The following is a 16,026-nucleotide window of genomic DNA, read 5'->3' on the forward strand; positions in this document are numbered from 1 at the left end:
GGTGAGCTACTCGCCTCAGGATTCCTAGCCTCTGACCTGCTCTTGTAGCCACAGTATTTATATGGCTGGTCCAGTTCAGTTTCTGGTCAATGGCAACCAATGTTGATGGTGGGGGATTCAGTGATGGTAATGCCATTGAATGTCAAAGGACGACGGTTAGATTCTCTCTTGTTGGAGATGGTTGTTGCCTGGCACTTGTGCGCATGTTACTTGCCACTTGTCATCCCAAGCCTGGATATTAGCCAGGCCTTGCTGCATTTGGACATGGACTGCTTCAATATCTGAGGGGTCGTGAATGGTTCTGAACATTGTGTAATCATCAATATCTGACAATGTCTAACGGTATCTAACGATGTCTTCCTTTCTCCCTGTTCTCCCTCTTTTTCTATCCCAGAATGGGCTCAGACGCCAAGAGCTCGCTTTCCTCACCCCTCTCCAGCAACTGGAGAGGCAGGTCAATGACCTCCGACTGGAAGCGACCCAGACGTCTGGTGGGGAGCCGGAGACTGACAGCCGTCCAAGTTCCGGTAAGCCACGACCTGGGGAAGGGGAAGTGGGGCGGGGGGGTGGGGGGAAGTGGGAATGGAGGGGGTGAGTATTCATAAAATTTGAGTGAGTCTACATTCCTGTCAAACAGAATGCCTTTCAATTATCATGTTACATTTCTTGCTGATTTGTTAACCAGCCGTTCCATTTCCCTAAACAGACAGGATATGTAATGATTCAGCGCTCTTTATTCAATCTGCATGCACACGGATATACCCTGGTTTAGCAATCATCCACGAGCTTCACCCAAACCCTTACAGGCAAACACATGCAATGCCCACCAATGTTCTTCTGGCATCTTCGCAGATGGAAAATATCACGTGACTCGACCAAGAGTAACAGGTTAAATCAATTTAGTCGGGTTTATTTACAAGTCAAATAATATACAGAAGCGAAAGCGGCTCCACAAAGTCTCGATGCTGGTCAGTGTCCGAAGTTGATTGGAGCCTTTTGTTATGATCCGACACCCTGAACCATTGAAACATGGGAATTCACTGAAAGAAATTCGTGAGCTGCACAAAACGCCATTTTCCGAGATGTCGGGGGTAGGGCGGTGGATGAGACTCCCTGCTGCTGTCATCCGTTCAGCAAGTTGGCCCTGAAACAAACAGAAACTGCTGAAATTGCCTGGCACATCTGTTTGGATCTGTGAAGAGAAAAGATTGGTTCCAGATGTTTATGTTTGAGATGCACAATGTCCCGAGGCAGTGGTTTGAGGTCAGTTTAGGGGCGATGTTTGATTGCTGTGCCCTTGGGTTCTTCCTGGAATGACCCCACTGCAGTTGCCTTTCAGTGCCACTGTGAAGTAGCCGGATGGTCTAGCCAAATAGCTCTGGCCTTTTAATCATTTCTCTGGCTGGCCCTTCTATCTCTTCTGTTTATTTCATTTGTTTCCCTCTATATTTGTATTATATCCTTTCAAACTGTCTCTGTTTTCACTCTGTGTCTCTCGCTGCCTTTTTCCGATTCCTTTCTCGTTTGCCCCCTCATTAATAGTGTCTTTCTTTCCCATTGTGTGTTTATATTTGTCTCGTGTCCTTTCCAGTCCTTCTCTGCTCTTGTATCTCCCTCTCTTTCTCCAGCCCAGTTTCCCCCTTTCTCTATCTCACTAGCGCCTGGTTGTATTTGTGCCTGTTTCTATTCGCTTATTCCCCGACATTGCAACACTGACCATACTTCGAAAGGACTTCACTGGCCCTAAAGTGTTTGCGGGGGGGGGTGACGAGGTTGCGAAAGGCACTATCTAAATGCACGATCTTCCTTTCCCTCTTTCTTGACTCTCTCAGTGCATCTTTCTGACTGCCCCGGTCCCTCCCCCTGTCCGTCGCTGCTTCTGTACGTGTCTCTCTGGTTGCTTTTGTTTCAGAAGCCAAACCAGGAAAAATCCCTCGTTGATTGAGTTATTTCACAAAGCGTTTGTCAGTGACTGCCTGGAGGGCTCAGTGTCACTGAGAGACAGGCACGTCCATTCTCTTAGGCAGCAGGACAGTGGGAAGGGCCATCTCTGTCTCCGCTCCGGGCTTTAATGTGTTCTGTAAGTCGCTAATCACAACATGTCAAGGTGTCAATAACAGAGTGGCATTTGGCCAACAAGAACATGGAAACTGGAATTCGCTGTCTGAATTGGGGGGTTGAGGCTGAAACGCTCACCTCCTTTAACATTTACCTGGACCTGCACCTGAAGCGCTGTAAACTGCGAGGCTACAGACCAGGTTCTGGAAAGTGGGATTAAAAATGAGCAGCTGGTTTCTTTTTTTTGGCCGGCGCAGACAGGATGGGCTGAATGGCCTCTCTCTGCAACGTGATGTTTCTATGGTTTTAATCGCCCAAAAGTCTCCTTTGCACTTTCTCGAGCCTGGTGATTTTTTGTTCCTTATTCTTTCATGGGATGTGGGCATTGCTGGCAAGGTCGGCATTGGTTGCCCCACCCCTAACTGCCCTTGAACTGGGTGTCTTGCTCGGCCATTTCAAGGGGCAGTTAAGAGTCAACCACATCGCTGTGGGTCTGGAGTCACATGTAGGCCAGACCGGGTAAGGATGGCAGATTTCCCTCCCTAAAGGGGCATTAGTGAACCAGGTGGGTTTTTACAACAACCGATGATAGTTTCACGGTCACCGTCACTGGGACTGGCTTTCAATTCCATAACTGAATTTAAATTCCACCAGCTGCCGTGGTGGGATTTGAGTCCATTTCCCCAGAGCATCAGCCTGGCTCTCTCACATAGCGCTCCAGTGACATTATCACTGCACTGCCATCTCCCCCAAGTTTCACAAGTGAAATCTTCATCCCAGCTGTTTTGTCTGCCCGCCCTCGGGATGTTTAAGGCCACCTTTACTGCTCGCCCCGGCAGAGGGTGAGCCTTCTACGGAGACTTGCATTTATATAGCGCCTTTCATGTCCTCAGCACATTCCACAGCTCTTTCCTAAAACGATAGTACAACATGGGCACGGGTAGAGGCAGCTTGGCCCATCCTGCTGCTTTCTGACCAATGAAGCGCTTTCGCCGTCTCCATTGTAGCAGACATGGCAGCCGGCGAGCGCACAGCAAGATCCCAAAAACGGCAAAGTAATAATGGCCAGATCAACTGTTTTATTGATGTTGCTTGAGGGATAACTATTGGCCTAGGATACCGGGGCGGTGGGGTTAGGGGTGGCGATCTTCTTCAAAATGGCTCCAGGGGGTCTTTGACGTCCACCTGAGAGGGCAGACGGGGGCCTCAGTTCAGCACTTCATCTGAGAGAGATAGGTATCATTCCATAGTAATTGTCTGTGCAACTGTGTGGATCCTTGTGTCGCTATTGAAGGCATCAAGAATTAATCAGAGGATCAGTTAATCCAAGTCCAGCAACATCCCTGATCATTTCTCTGCTGTCTTTCTAATAACAACATTTACTGAATTCACCTCTAACTTGCCCGAGTGGGATTTGAACTCTTGGCTTCTCGTTTGCCAGTCCAGTTCTGTATTCACTATCACCTCCAGCTTTTCTGTCTGGCTCAAGCTCACAATCTCATGCCTGTAGGGGCCACGCCAACAACCTGCTCGGTCTTTGCCTTGTGCTTCCTTGCTGCAGAGAGATGGCAGGCGATGGAGGATGGGCTATCCCAGCATCCTTAGCAGCACTGAAAGCCCTCTATCGAAGCTGAAGCCCAAGTAACAACAACAATAAGGGGTCCAAAAGCATTTAACAGTCAATGAAGTACCTTATTTTGAAGCATTGTCACTGTTGGTAATGTAGGGAAAGCAGCTAGGGTTGCCAACCCTCCAGGATTGGCCTGGAGTCTCCAGGAATTGAAGATCAAACTCCAGGACATTGCTGTGGGCAACCCTGGAGAAAAATCATCGGGACATTAAAAAATACTTTTTTGGTCATTTTCTTTGAACATTTCTCTTTACCAGATATAAAAATATTGAAAATGAAGGAAAAGGCTGTTTGACTGACAGTCAAGCATCATCCAATTGGGTAATGAGTCTTTTTGCTTTCCAATTGGCGTAGGAAGGCCGTACGTCACAAGGATGGACGTGTTGGCCGACTAATGGCTGGAGCGTGGGGGCAAATCATGTGATGGAACCTCCAGGAACACATTCAATCACAGTTGGCAACCCATAAATGCGGCAACCATATAATGCACAGCAAGCTCCCACAAACAGCAGACTTGATGTTTTGTTTTAGTGGTATTGATTGAAGAGTAAGTAGACTGGCACCTCAGGCCTTCTACCCATTTCACTCTGGCCTGGCACCTTTCGGTTTCACCAGCTAGACAACTGGCGGAATTTTCCATGCCCGCTGGCATCGGGTGTGAACGGACAATATGGAGAGAAGGCCAAAAATCAGCTTCACAGCGTCGTGAAACCAGCTTGCAATCATCCGCTCTGCCCATCAACGGGAGGGGCCTCGTTTTCCGCCATTGGGCGTTGGGAACCTCATTGTAATAAATCTGCATTGAGGGAGGGATGATGTGGTGCAGGATCCTCACGAAGGTGTTCGCCACTGACCTCACTGTCACCGCAGGCACAGTTCACATCCTCACCAGCCAGCACGATGGCACACTCCTCAAAGTGAGTGAGGGGCCTAATGTGGGCCACTCCACCCCCAGTCTGGGACCTGTCCCTGTTGATGTGAGTCAGCTTCTCCTGCATGAAAACAGATGGAGAGAGTGTGACCGGGACACATGGCACTGCGTGGAATGTTTGTGTGGTGAACGGATCCATGGACAGGATGAGGATGCAAGCGCAAGAGAGTAAGAGCCTAATGGAGATGTGAGGGGGTGTGTGAGAGTTAGTGATGTTGTCCCTTGAGGTGTGAGACCCCTGTGGATGTGCGATGGGTTTTTGAGTGTGCGAGTTGAGAGCGATGAGAAGAGTGACTCACCCTGGCGGAACAGATGAGACCATTCATCCTGTAGTGGCACTGGGTGGCTGTCCTCTTTTGCAGGGCACTGGCGCTGACCACTGCTGCCACCGCCTCCCATGCTGGATTGGTGATGTTGCTGCCCATCCTGCGGCTAGAGCGGGGATAGAGGACATCAGGGCGGGCCTCCACTGCGTCCAAAAGGTGCTCGAGGGATGTGGCACTAAACCTGGGGGCTGCCGTCTTCTTGCCTTTTGGGGTCATGTCTTCTTTGCAGTAGTCCTGGGCTGGAAGCTCTGAGAGGTGTGTGCACAGCTGGACTTTAAATATAGTGCCCGGCATGAAGAAGTGGTGAGGTTTTGGCCCGGTGGGCAAATCAGAGCCCCCCCACCCCCGGCATCGAAATGGTGTGTTTCCCGGGAATGCATAATTAACAAGGCGGGATTGGGACGATACGGCGTGAAAAGCCACCATTGCGCCCGGCGGGTAAAATGTCCTTTTTCACACCTACCGAATCGCACTTAGGGCAAATCTAGGGCCACTTGGCCCAACATCTTTCACAGTAAGTCTCTGGCCCAGCAACCTGGCCTGTGCCAGCCATTGATCAGTGCTCTTGTGCCTGAGCCTGAAGGTTGTGGGTTCAAGCCCCATGCCAGATAATTGAGCAGCTAAATCCAGGCTGACACTGCCAGTGCAGTGCTGAGGGAGTGCTGCACTACAGGAGGTCCCATCTTTCATATGAGCGTATGAGCTAGGAGCAGGAGTAGGCCACTCGGCCCTTCAAGCCTGCTCTGCCATTCAATAAGATCGTAGCTGATCTGATTGTAACCTCCCGCTTACCCCCAATAACCTTTCACCCCTCCTTGCTTATCAAGAATCTATCTCGCTCTGCCTTAAAAATATTCAAAGACCCTGCTTCCACTGTCTTTTGAGGAAGAGAGTTCCAAAGACTCGTGACCCTCTGAGAGAAAAGATTTCTCCTCATCACCTTCCAAATAAACCTGCCTCCCCTCTCAGTTGGATGTAAAAGATCCCATGTCACTATTTTGAAGAAGGGGATTCTCCCAGCTGTCTTGACTGATATTAATACCTTGGTTAACACCCCTGAAATAAACAGATTATCTGGTCACCATCACTTGGTGTTTGTGGGAGCTTGCTGTGCGCAACTTGGCCGCTGCCTTTGCTACATCACAACAGTGATTACACTTCAAAAAAAGTGTCGAATTGGCTGTGGGAGGTCCTTGTGAAAGGCGTTATATAAACGCAAGTCTGTCTTTTCTCCCTTCATCTTTCATCTCAGGAGACAAAGGCCGGGATTTTCCAGCCCCCCCCCGCCTCCACTGTGGGAGATTCGGCAGCCCAGCCGAAAACCCACCCACTTCCCGCAGGGCTGGATGATCCCGGCACCAGGAGTGGCTGGAAAATCCTGGAGGATTTTTCTTTCCTCTTTCATGGGATGTGGGTGTCGCTGGCAAGGCCACCATTGGTTGCCCATCCCTAGCTGCCCTTGAACTGAGTCACTTGCCAGACTATTTGAGGGGGCAGTGAAGAGTCAACCACGTTGCTGTGGCCCTGGAGTCACATGTAGGCCAGACCGGGTGAGGATGGCAGATTTCCCTCCCTTAGTGAACCAGATGGGTTTTTATGACAATCAATGATAGTTCCCATTACTGAGACTAGCTTTCAATTTCAGGTTCTAGGGCAGCTGGTGGGTTTTGAACCCATGTACCCAGAGCATTACCCTGGGCCTCTGGATTATTAGTGATTATTATTACTCAGTGACAATACCACTAAGTCACCATTTCCCCCAGTGCTGCCCCAACTTGTAGCTCTTAGACTCAATGTGGCCCAAGTGATCCATTCCATTTGCCTTCATATTCCTTTGTTCTCTTGCTCTGTCTTGTTCGAGCTTCATTGGTCAGGTGTGTTGTGTTTTTCCGAGCGCCACGATTGGTTAAGTTTGGGAGTTGATGGGAAGTAGGTAAAGTTGGTGTGTGGCCCATATTGCGTCCGAGCTGCACGTCCAGAGCCATGCCGCCAAGTAAAGTGCCCTGAGCACCTTGGCCATAATGGGGCGTGTGCAACTTACCCTGTGGGACCCAAGGCCTGAAAACAATGGGAGATCCCAGGGCCTGTCCCCTGGCCCGATCGAGGCAGGCGAGCTGTGCCCCTGCATTCCGACGCTGGCAGCGGGAAAACTCCAGCCCAGCCCTCCTGCCCACAGGATCAGACTGGGCGACGAAGCCAGGCGTAATCTTGAGTGGCTCTCTACTGCCCGCCACCTGGCGCTTGCAGAATGGGCACCTGGGCCTGTTCTGGCAGGGCGACACTGAGTGAAAGGGAGGAAAAAAAACAGCGTTTGCAATCCATAGATATTAGCATATAGAATGGTTACAGCACAGGAGGCCATTCAGCCTTTTGTCTTCGTGCCAGCCCTCTGCAAGAGTGACTCAGCTAGCCCCACCACCCCCACCACCTTTTCCCTGTAGCCCCCGCAATATTCTCCTGTTCAGATAATGATCCAATTCCCTTTTGAAAGTCATGATTGAACCTGCCTCCACTGCACTCTCGGGCAGCGCATTCCAGATCCTCACCACCCGCAGCATAAAAAAAAGCTTCCCCTCATATTGTCTTTGGTTCTTTTGCCAAACAACTTAATTCCTCTGATTCTCAACCCTTCCGCCAATGGGAACAGTTTCTCTCTATCCCCCCTGTCCAGACCCCTCATGATTTTGAGCAGATCTATCAAAAGCTCCTCAATGTTCTCTTTAAGAAGAACAGCACCAAATTCTCCAGCCCTATGCGTGTAGCTGAAGTCCTGTTTCCTGGAACTGTTCTCGTAAATCCTTTCTGCACTCTCACGAAAGCCTTCATGTCCTTCCTATAAAGTCCAGTACCCAGATTTGGACACAATGCTCATGTTGAGGCCGCATCATTATTTTATAAAGGTTCACTATAACCTGCTTGCTCTTGCACTCTCTATTTACAAAATCCAGGTGCCTTATTGATCACTTTCCCAACCAGCCCTGACACCTTCAATGATTTGCGTTACATAGACCCCCATCTCCCTCTGCTCCTGCTCCCCCCCACCGCTTTAGAATTGTATCCTTTATCTTCTATTGCCTCCTCCCGTCACTTCTGACCAAAGTGAATCACTTCACGCTTCCCCGCATCGAGTTCCATCCGCCCCACGTGTCCTCAAGTCTATTACTGTCCACCTTTTGGTTGACAACGCTCCCAAAGTCTTGCGTCATCTTTCCCTTCAGTGCTTTCCCTTCAGTGGCTTTGGCAGCCAGCCACTGGAAGACTGAGAGCTATTAGAGGCTGAGAGAGCAGCAATTATCTACCAGCAGCTTGTGAAATCATTGATACCCCGTGACCAGATACGTGAATCATTACAAGCCCCTCCTCCCTGGTCTCGCTTTCTACGTCTCCCCAACCGTCGCTCCTGGGTTGGGATTTACCTCAGGCCTCGCCCAGCAACCCACTCCGTGGGCTGTTTGACTGTGTGGGTTGGTGGGCCGGTGGTTGTGGTGGGGAGTAGGGTTGCCAACTGTCATTAAATCTATTCCTGGAGGTTCCACCGCATGACTCGCACCCCACCCCCCACACTCCAGCCATGAGTCGGCCGACACGTCCATCCTTGTGAGGTATGGCCTTCCTAAGCAGACTCGATGGGCCGAATGGCCTAATTTCTGCTCCTATGTCTTATGGTCCTATGCCAATTGGAGAGCAAATAGAACCAATTGGATGATGCTTGACTGTCAGCCAAACAGACTTTTTCTGTATTTTTACATGTGGCAAAGAGAAATGCGCAAAGACAATTACAAAAAGAAACAACATTCTTTAATGTCCCGATGATCTTTGTCCAGGGTGGCCCACGGCAGTATCCCGGAGATCGATCTTCAATCCCTGGAGACTCCAGGCCAATCCTGGAGGGTTGGCAACCCTACAGTCAGGCCTCTCCCCGACAAGCTGCAATACGGGCTGTTTGACCGATGGCTGTGGGGAGGGAGGGAAGAGCCAAAAGAGCTGAGTGCGATCCCGGTCCTCCCCCAATGCCCGGGCGCACACGTTGATGGAGGAATGACAGGCCAGCAGTCAGGAGGGCGGAGTCCGGCTTTTTGTTTCAATTCCTTCCCGTGACGCGAGTCGGGGTCTGAACTGTGGGTCGGGTCAGTAAGCGATAAGGAGGGGGTCCCCGCCCCCCACCCCAGCTTTCCCCTCCCCTCCCCTTCCCTCTTGCGGCTTCCTGAGCTGCTTCCCACCGACCCTCTCAATCGTGGACAGCCTAAGTAGGAAGCAGCACCCTCAAAATGAGGCAACAGCGACAACCTGCATTCATATAGCACCTTTAACATAGAGAGAGGATCCCAAAACACTTGTGACCGCAAGTGTTCAGCAACCAAACCTTGACAGCAAACCAGGCAAGGGCTTGTTAAGACAGCTGACCCAGAGCCCAGTCATAGAGACAGGTCTCAAAGGAGGAGAGAGAGAGAGAGAGAGAGAGGGAAAGCCGGAGAGGTTTAGGGAGGGAGTTCGAGTTTTAGGGCCTAGGCAATCGCAGTGAAGCGATTAAAATCGGGGGTGCTGAAAGTGGCCGGAGCTGCATGAGCACAGAGGATTGGAAAGTGGCCGGATGTCACAAAGATACGGAGAGACGATTACAGCATGTGGAAAAATACCCTTAACTGTGATTGACTTTACTGCCCGGGTATTAAGATCAGTGTGAGAGCAGTGCCCACATTGGGTTTAGAGCACTTAATCCAACACACCTCAAAGTTGGGTGATATCTATAATTTATCTCCCTGTTACCATCACTGACAGACCCGTCCCCACCAGTACTGTACCCCAGTGTTATACAGTGACAGACCTGTCCACACCAGTACTGTACCCCAGTGTTATACAGAGACAGACCTGTCCCCACCAGTACTGTACCACAGTGTTATACAGTGACAGACCTGTCCCCACCAGTACTGTACCCCAGTGTTATACAGTGACGACCTGTCCCCACCAGTACTGTACCCCAGTGTTATTCAGTGACAGACCTGTCCCCACCAGTACTGTACCCCAGTGTTATTCAGTGACAGACCTGTCCCCACCAGAACTGTACCCCAGTGTTATACAGGGACAGACCTGTCCCCACCAGTACTGTACCCCAGTGTTATACAGTGACAGACCTGTGCCTACAAGTACTGTACCCCAGTGTTATACAGTGACAGACCTGTCCCCACCAGTACTGTACCCCAGTGTTATACAGTGACAGACCTGTGCCTACAAGTACTGTACCCCAGTGTTATACAGTGACAAACCTGTCCCCACCAGAACTGTACCCCAGTGTTATACAGTGACAAACCTGTCCCTACCAGTACTGTACCCCAGTGTTATACAGTGACAAACCTGTCCCTACCAGTACTGTACCCCAGTGTTATACAGTGACAAACCTGTCCCCACCAGTACTGTACCCCAGTGTTATACAGTGACAAACCTGTCCCTACCAGTACTGTACCCCAGTGTTATACAGTGACAGACCTGTCCACACCAGTACTGTACCCCAGTGTTATACAGAGACAGACCTGTCCCCACCAGTACTGTACCACAGTGTTATACAGTGACGACCTGTCCACACCAGTACTGTACCCCAGTGTTATACAGTGACAGACCTGTCCCCACCAGTACTGTACCCCAGTGTTATACAGTGACAGACCTGTCCCCACCAGTACTGTACCCCAGTGTTATACAGTGACAGACCTGTCCCCACCAGTACTGTACCCCAGTGTTATACAGTGACAGACCGGTCCCCAACAGTACTGTACCCCAGTGTTATACAGTGACAGACCTGACCCCACCAGTACTGTACCCCAGTGTTATACAGTGACAGACCCGTCCCCACCAGTACTGTACCCCAGTGTTATACAGTGACAGACCTGTCCCCACCAGTACTGTACCCCAGTGTTATACAGTGACAGACCCGTCCCCACCAGTACTGTACCCCAGTGTTATACAGTGACAGACCTGTCCCCACCAGTACTGTACCCCAGTGTTATACAGTGACAGACCTGTCCCCACCAGTACTGTACCCCAGTGTTATACAGTGACAGACCGGTCCCCAACAGTACTGTACCCCAGTGTTATACAGTGACAGACCTGACCCCACCAGTACTGTACCCCAGTGTTATACAGTGACAGACCCGTCCCCACCAGTACTGTACCCCAGTGTTATACAGTGACAGACCTGTCCCCACCAGTACTGTACCCCAGTGTTATACAGTGACAGACCCGTCCCCACCAGTACTGTACCCCAGTGTTATACAGTGACAGACCCGTCCCCACCGCTGTAGCCCCCCCTGTGCTATGCAGCTTAATACACTCTCTCCGGATTCCATCCTTGTTTGGAAGGGCAATTTCTCATGCGTTAGTGGCTACTGGCTCTTCCTTTTTGTGCAATTCCAGGCGACATTCCAGAAAAGCTTCCCACGTCACGAGGCTCATTGGAAGGAAACTTGTGGGGCTCGAATGGGCGAATGTTTGAGCCGCACTCTAACATTCTGATTTGTTTTCTACCCGCCCCCCCCTCCCCTCCCTTTTTCCATCCTGTCTCTCTCTCTCTCTCTCTCCCCCTCCCCACCTCCCCCCACATCCTCCTCCTCCTCTGCTCCTCCTGCAGGCTTCTATGAGCTGAGTGAAGGGCCATCCCCAGCGCTCTCCGATTCCTCTGCCTCCATCTTTGCCGAATGCTTTTCCAGCTTTCAGTCTGCCGCATGCAACTATCCGCGGATTGGCTTGGCTGACGCTCGCATTAATTATGCAAATGAACGCCCCAAATCTTTAGGTAGGTGCTGAGCCGGCCGGCATCCGGAGAGGGGAGGGGGAGGGGGCAGGGGGTGGGGGCAGTGGGCTCTCCTCTTAAAGGGGCAGTGCAGCGTCTCAGAAGCAACGTGTCAACAACTCCGCTCCGCAGCTAGACAGCTGGAAAAACCCAACGCCCGCAGTTTTAGAGGAATGCAGGAGGAGGCCATTCAGCCCATCGTATCTGTGCTGGCTCTTTGGAAGCATTCCTACCATTGCCCTGCTAATCTTCCCATTTCACACGTTCACCCAATTCCCTTTTTGAAAGTTGAATCGCCTCCCCACCTCTCCGACAGAACATTCCAGATCACATCGCTGTAGAAATGAAGATCCTCCTCAATCTCCTCGCCCGTTTCCTTTTGCCGACTATCTTAAGCCATGCTTCAGGAATTGTTTGTTCTGCGAAATGCTCTTGTCCCCTTTAATTCCCCAGATCACATGGAAATGTCCTCCCTTCGCGCCCCCTACGTTGGGTCCTAACCCCTTCAGACCCCTGGGGCGCGTGTATGTCCTCCACTGTCCCACCCGAAGGGGTCATTCAATTATTGTGGGACCTGGACAGTACCTGTCCACTGGGTATCACTCAATGAAGGCATCGCAGCTTACCCCTGATCCTGTCTTGACCCATCGGCCACACAAGGACATTTCCCAAAGGAGCCATTTCACAGAGGTCAGGGGCCATGAACCCTGACCCAGAGTCGGACATGGGAACAGGAGGACACCATTCGACCCCTCGAACCTGATCCGTCATTTAATTAGAACATGGCGGGTCTGTATCTTGACTACATTTGCCCACCTTGGTTCCGTATCCCTTAATCCCCTCACCCAACAAAACCCCCAGAGAAGGAACCTGGCACCTGGAGTTGGACTTGATAGACACGGCTAGAACAGATGGAACTTATAGAAGATATGGAATTATTTCCTCATACCCCAACACCCGCTGCTGTAAAGTGCACGGCTTCTGGCCTCGTAACAAATAAATCATTTACAGCCATGCCCCTAGTGTAACAGTTCATCTGGATATCAAACACACACCGGAAACCTTACTCTGTATCTAACCCCGCGCTGTACCTGCCCTGGGAGTGTTTGATGGGGACAGTGTAGAGGGAGCTTTACTCTGTATCTAACCCCATGCTGTACCTGCCCTGGGAGTGTTTGATGGGGACAGTGCAGAGGGAGCTTTACTCTGTATCTAACCCCGTGTTGTACCTGCCCTGGGAGTGTTTGATGGGGACAGTGTAGAGGGAGCTTTACTCTGTATCTAACCCCGTGCTGTACCAGTCCTGGGAGTGTTTGATGTGGACAGTGTAGAGGGAGCTTTACTCTGTATCTAACCCCGTGCTGTACCTCTCCTGGGAGTGTTTGATGGGGACAGTGTAGAGGGAGCTTTACTCTGTATCTAACCCCGTGCTGTACCTGCCCTGGGAGTGTTTGATGGGGACAGTGTAGAGGGAGCTTTATTCTGTATCTAACCCCGTGCTGTACCTGTCCTGGGAGTGTTTGATGGGGACAGTGTAGAGGGAGCTTTACTCTGTATCTAACCCCATGCTGTACCTGCCCTGGGAGTGTTTGATGGGGACAGTGTAGAGGGAGCTTTACTCTGTATCTAACCCCGTGCTGTACCTGTCCTGGGAGTGTTGGACTCTCCGTTGGGGAAATGTTTTCTAACCTTGACTATCTGTTGTTGTTTCAGCTGAGCCTCTGCACCTGGACCGAGAGGAGAGCCTGAGCTACGCCGACAGTGATTATGTCTCTTCTGTTCCCCGCTCCTTCTCCGTGACCCACTCGGACTCACTCGAGGCCCTGATGGACATGCAGCCAAAGTACCAGTGTGACCTGATAACCCGTGATGGCCTGGACCTTTTCCCGTACCCGAGCCCGCTCCATGCCATGGCGGTCCAGAGCCCTCTGCTCCGCCAAGTCCTGCGGGCAAACAGTGATGAGAAACCCATGTCGCCCAACTCCTACCTGAGTGGGTACAAGCTGGACGTCGACGGTGAGATGTTTTTTGGCTCCCAGGGTGAGCTGCCGCAAGGCTTGGAGGCCGGGCAATCAAAGAGGCTGGAGAATTACATAGCCGGCCTTGTTCACAAAAGGATATACCCGGTCCGATCTAACAAGCCGAGGACTAGCCTCAGCACAGATCCCATAAAAGGTCTGATGAGGCAGAGCAGCATATGCCAGAGGAGCATGGAGGCCCCCAGCCCGCCCAGCACCAATTGCGAGCCCACGCACCCCTCGTCCGAGCGAAGAAACATCTCGAGTTCTCACAGCTTTGAAGGGAGCTTGCCATCTCCAAAGTACAGGCCCCAGTGGAGTGCAAACAGGGATCAGCCGCCGGCCAAGAAAAACCTTCCGGCCTGCCAAACAGCGGACACCTTCCTTGCTGTCCTTCAGCAGCAAAAGAGCATCGAGGAGGCCCAGTGTCCCCAGCAGAGCCTGAGGAAGCCGGTCAGGCTGATGTCCAACACCCCGCCCATGAGGCCCACCTCGCTCGAGTATCACGATTTGAATTATCATCCGGCCATGAGGGGTTCGCCTCAGGAGAGTTATTACCAAAACGTGTACGAGTTGGACGACAGGCCTCAGGCCTTCCTGTCTGCCAGGCCCGAGCCCGTCGAGGCCCACTCCCCGCCTTTTGACCAGCGGGTCGGCTCAGAGGCCAGAGACAAAAGCTCGCCCCCGCACGGCACAGACGACGCAGGGTATCAGATGGTCAGCGCGCAGTACATCCCCGCCCAGCAACCGTACAAAGCCCACACCGCCAACCAGAGCGGCAAGGCCAAGGGCGTGCTGCTGAGCAAAGGCCGCTCGGTGGACGTGTCTCCCGAGGGAGGGCCCCCGGGCCTTCGGGAGAAGGGCAAAGCCTCGAGCAAGAAGTGCCGCTTCAGCGAGGAGGCCGAGCAGGCCAAGAGGAGTGGGCGGAAGCCTTCCCCCCGGGGCAAGAAGACCTGCCGCTCGCAGTCGGAAAACAGCCTCCTCAACAAGCAGGGGGCGGCCTGCGTCAAGTACAACACCGTGGAGCGGGACGAGGCCATGGGGAGTAGGCCGCTGCGGCCCAGGCGCCACCCCAGTGGCGGCTACCGGCGCTGGAAGTCGACGGCAGAGATTTGCCGGGAGGAGGCGGCGGCGGCGGCGGCGGCAGCGCCTGACGCTTACCCAGCTGCCGAGGGGCAGCGGCGGGCCAAAAGGTACCAGAAGACCCCGGGGGCCCCGGGGCACCCGGGCAGCGACTCGGAGTACCCGGCCGAGTGCCGGGAGCCTGGTGGTGCGGCGGCGCCGGGGGAGGAGGGCGGCTCGGGCGTCAGGATCTACGCCCCCAACTGCTTTGGCGACAGCGAGTCGAGCCTGAGCGAGGTGGAGTCCCCCGGCTTTAGCACCTGCTCCAGCGACACGGACGAGGAGGGCGGGGGCCTGGTCTGGCCGCAGCAGGTGGCCCCCCAGGCCGCCGGGCGCGACGCGGGGCAGCCGAAGATCTTCGTGAAGATCAAGGCTTCCCATGCACTGAAGAAGAAGATCCTCCGCTTCCGTACGGGCTCCCTGAAGGTGATGACCACTGTCTGATGAAGGAAAGCAAAGCAGACTGGCATTTTAAATTTAGCGCCCTCACCTCCTCAGGACAACCTGGAAGCACTTTGCAGCCGACGCTCTCCACTTCTCGAAGCGCACTCGACTGCTGTGAGCGCGGGCCGGACGCAGCGGCCGGTTTGCGCACAGCAAGATCCCAGAGATAAATGACCAGGCCGCCTGATTTTCCTTCCCCTCAAGCGATGCCGGGTCGAGGGATCGGAGGATTCCCACTGCCCTCCCTTTCAAGACGGCGGCCCGTGGGATCTTTTACATCCGCCCGAGATGGCAGACAAGGGATTGTGTGTGTGTGTGTGTGTGTGTGTGTGTGTGGGGGGGGGTGGGGGGAGGGACGGGAGATGGGGAGCCCCGGTTTAACACCGCATCCGACAGACGGCGCCCCCCGGGAGTGCCGCATCCCCTCGGTGCTGCGCTGCGGACAGTCGGCCTAAATCACGGGGCTCGACGACTCTGGGAGTTGGGACTTGAAGCCATGACCTTCCGACTTGGAGGCGCGAGTTGGGCCCTGTGGGCGGCCTGCGGACCGTTAACCCTTTCAGTCCTTGTTGGCGAGTTGATGCACTCTCCGTGGGGTCGCAAAGGGGCCCAGCTTCCAAGGGAATCACTTCAAGATGGCAGCGCATTGGAGGATGGTTTCAATTTGTTGGCAAATTGTGCTAAAAGTTGCTTATGTTTTTCTCCAGGCCGGTGGG

The 16,026-nt window shown here is 52.8% G+C and overlaps 1 protein-coding gene across 2 annotated transcripts; it reads left to right on the forward strand.

Annotated features, from left to right (window-relative positions):
• Positions 1-399: 399 nt before the first annotated feature.
• On the forward strand, positions 400-15,338 carry LOC144675621 (dapper 1-like). Of its 2 annotated transcripts, XM_078536267.1 has the most exons (3): positions 400-527; positions 11,565-11,729; positions 13,440-15,338. In XM_078536267.1, the coding sequence occupies exon 3, from the start codon at positions 13,553-13,555 to the stop codon at positions 15,308-15,310; it is 1,758 nt and encodes a 585-aa protein (XP_078392393.1). In that variant the 5' UTR covers positions 400-527; positions 11,565-11,729; positions 13,440-13,552; the 3' UTR covers positions 15,311-15,338. The 2 variants fall into 2 exon arrangements, with proteins under 2 accessions (XP_078392393.1, XP_078392392.1); XM_078536266.1 differs by lacking the exon at positions 11,565-11,729 and having other exon boundaries at positions 402-527.
• Positions 15,339-16,026: the final 688 nt, after the last annotated feature.

The sequence above is a fragment of the Cetorhinus maximus genome, unplaced genomic scaffold, assembly GCF_964194155.1.
Source record: "Cetorhinus maximus unplaced genomic scaffold, sCetMax3.hap1.1 HAP1_SCAFFOLD_1059, whole genome shotgun sequence".
Taxonomy (NCBI): Eukaryota; Metazoa; Chordata; class Chondrichthyes; order Lamniformes; family Cetorhinidae; genus Cetorhinus; species Cetorhinus maximus.

Coding starts and splice junctions, on each gene's coding strand:
- LOC144675621 (XM_078536267.1), top strand. CDS start 13,553: ATGGACATGCAGCCAAAGTACCAGTGTGACCTGATAACCCGTGATGGC.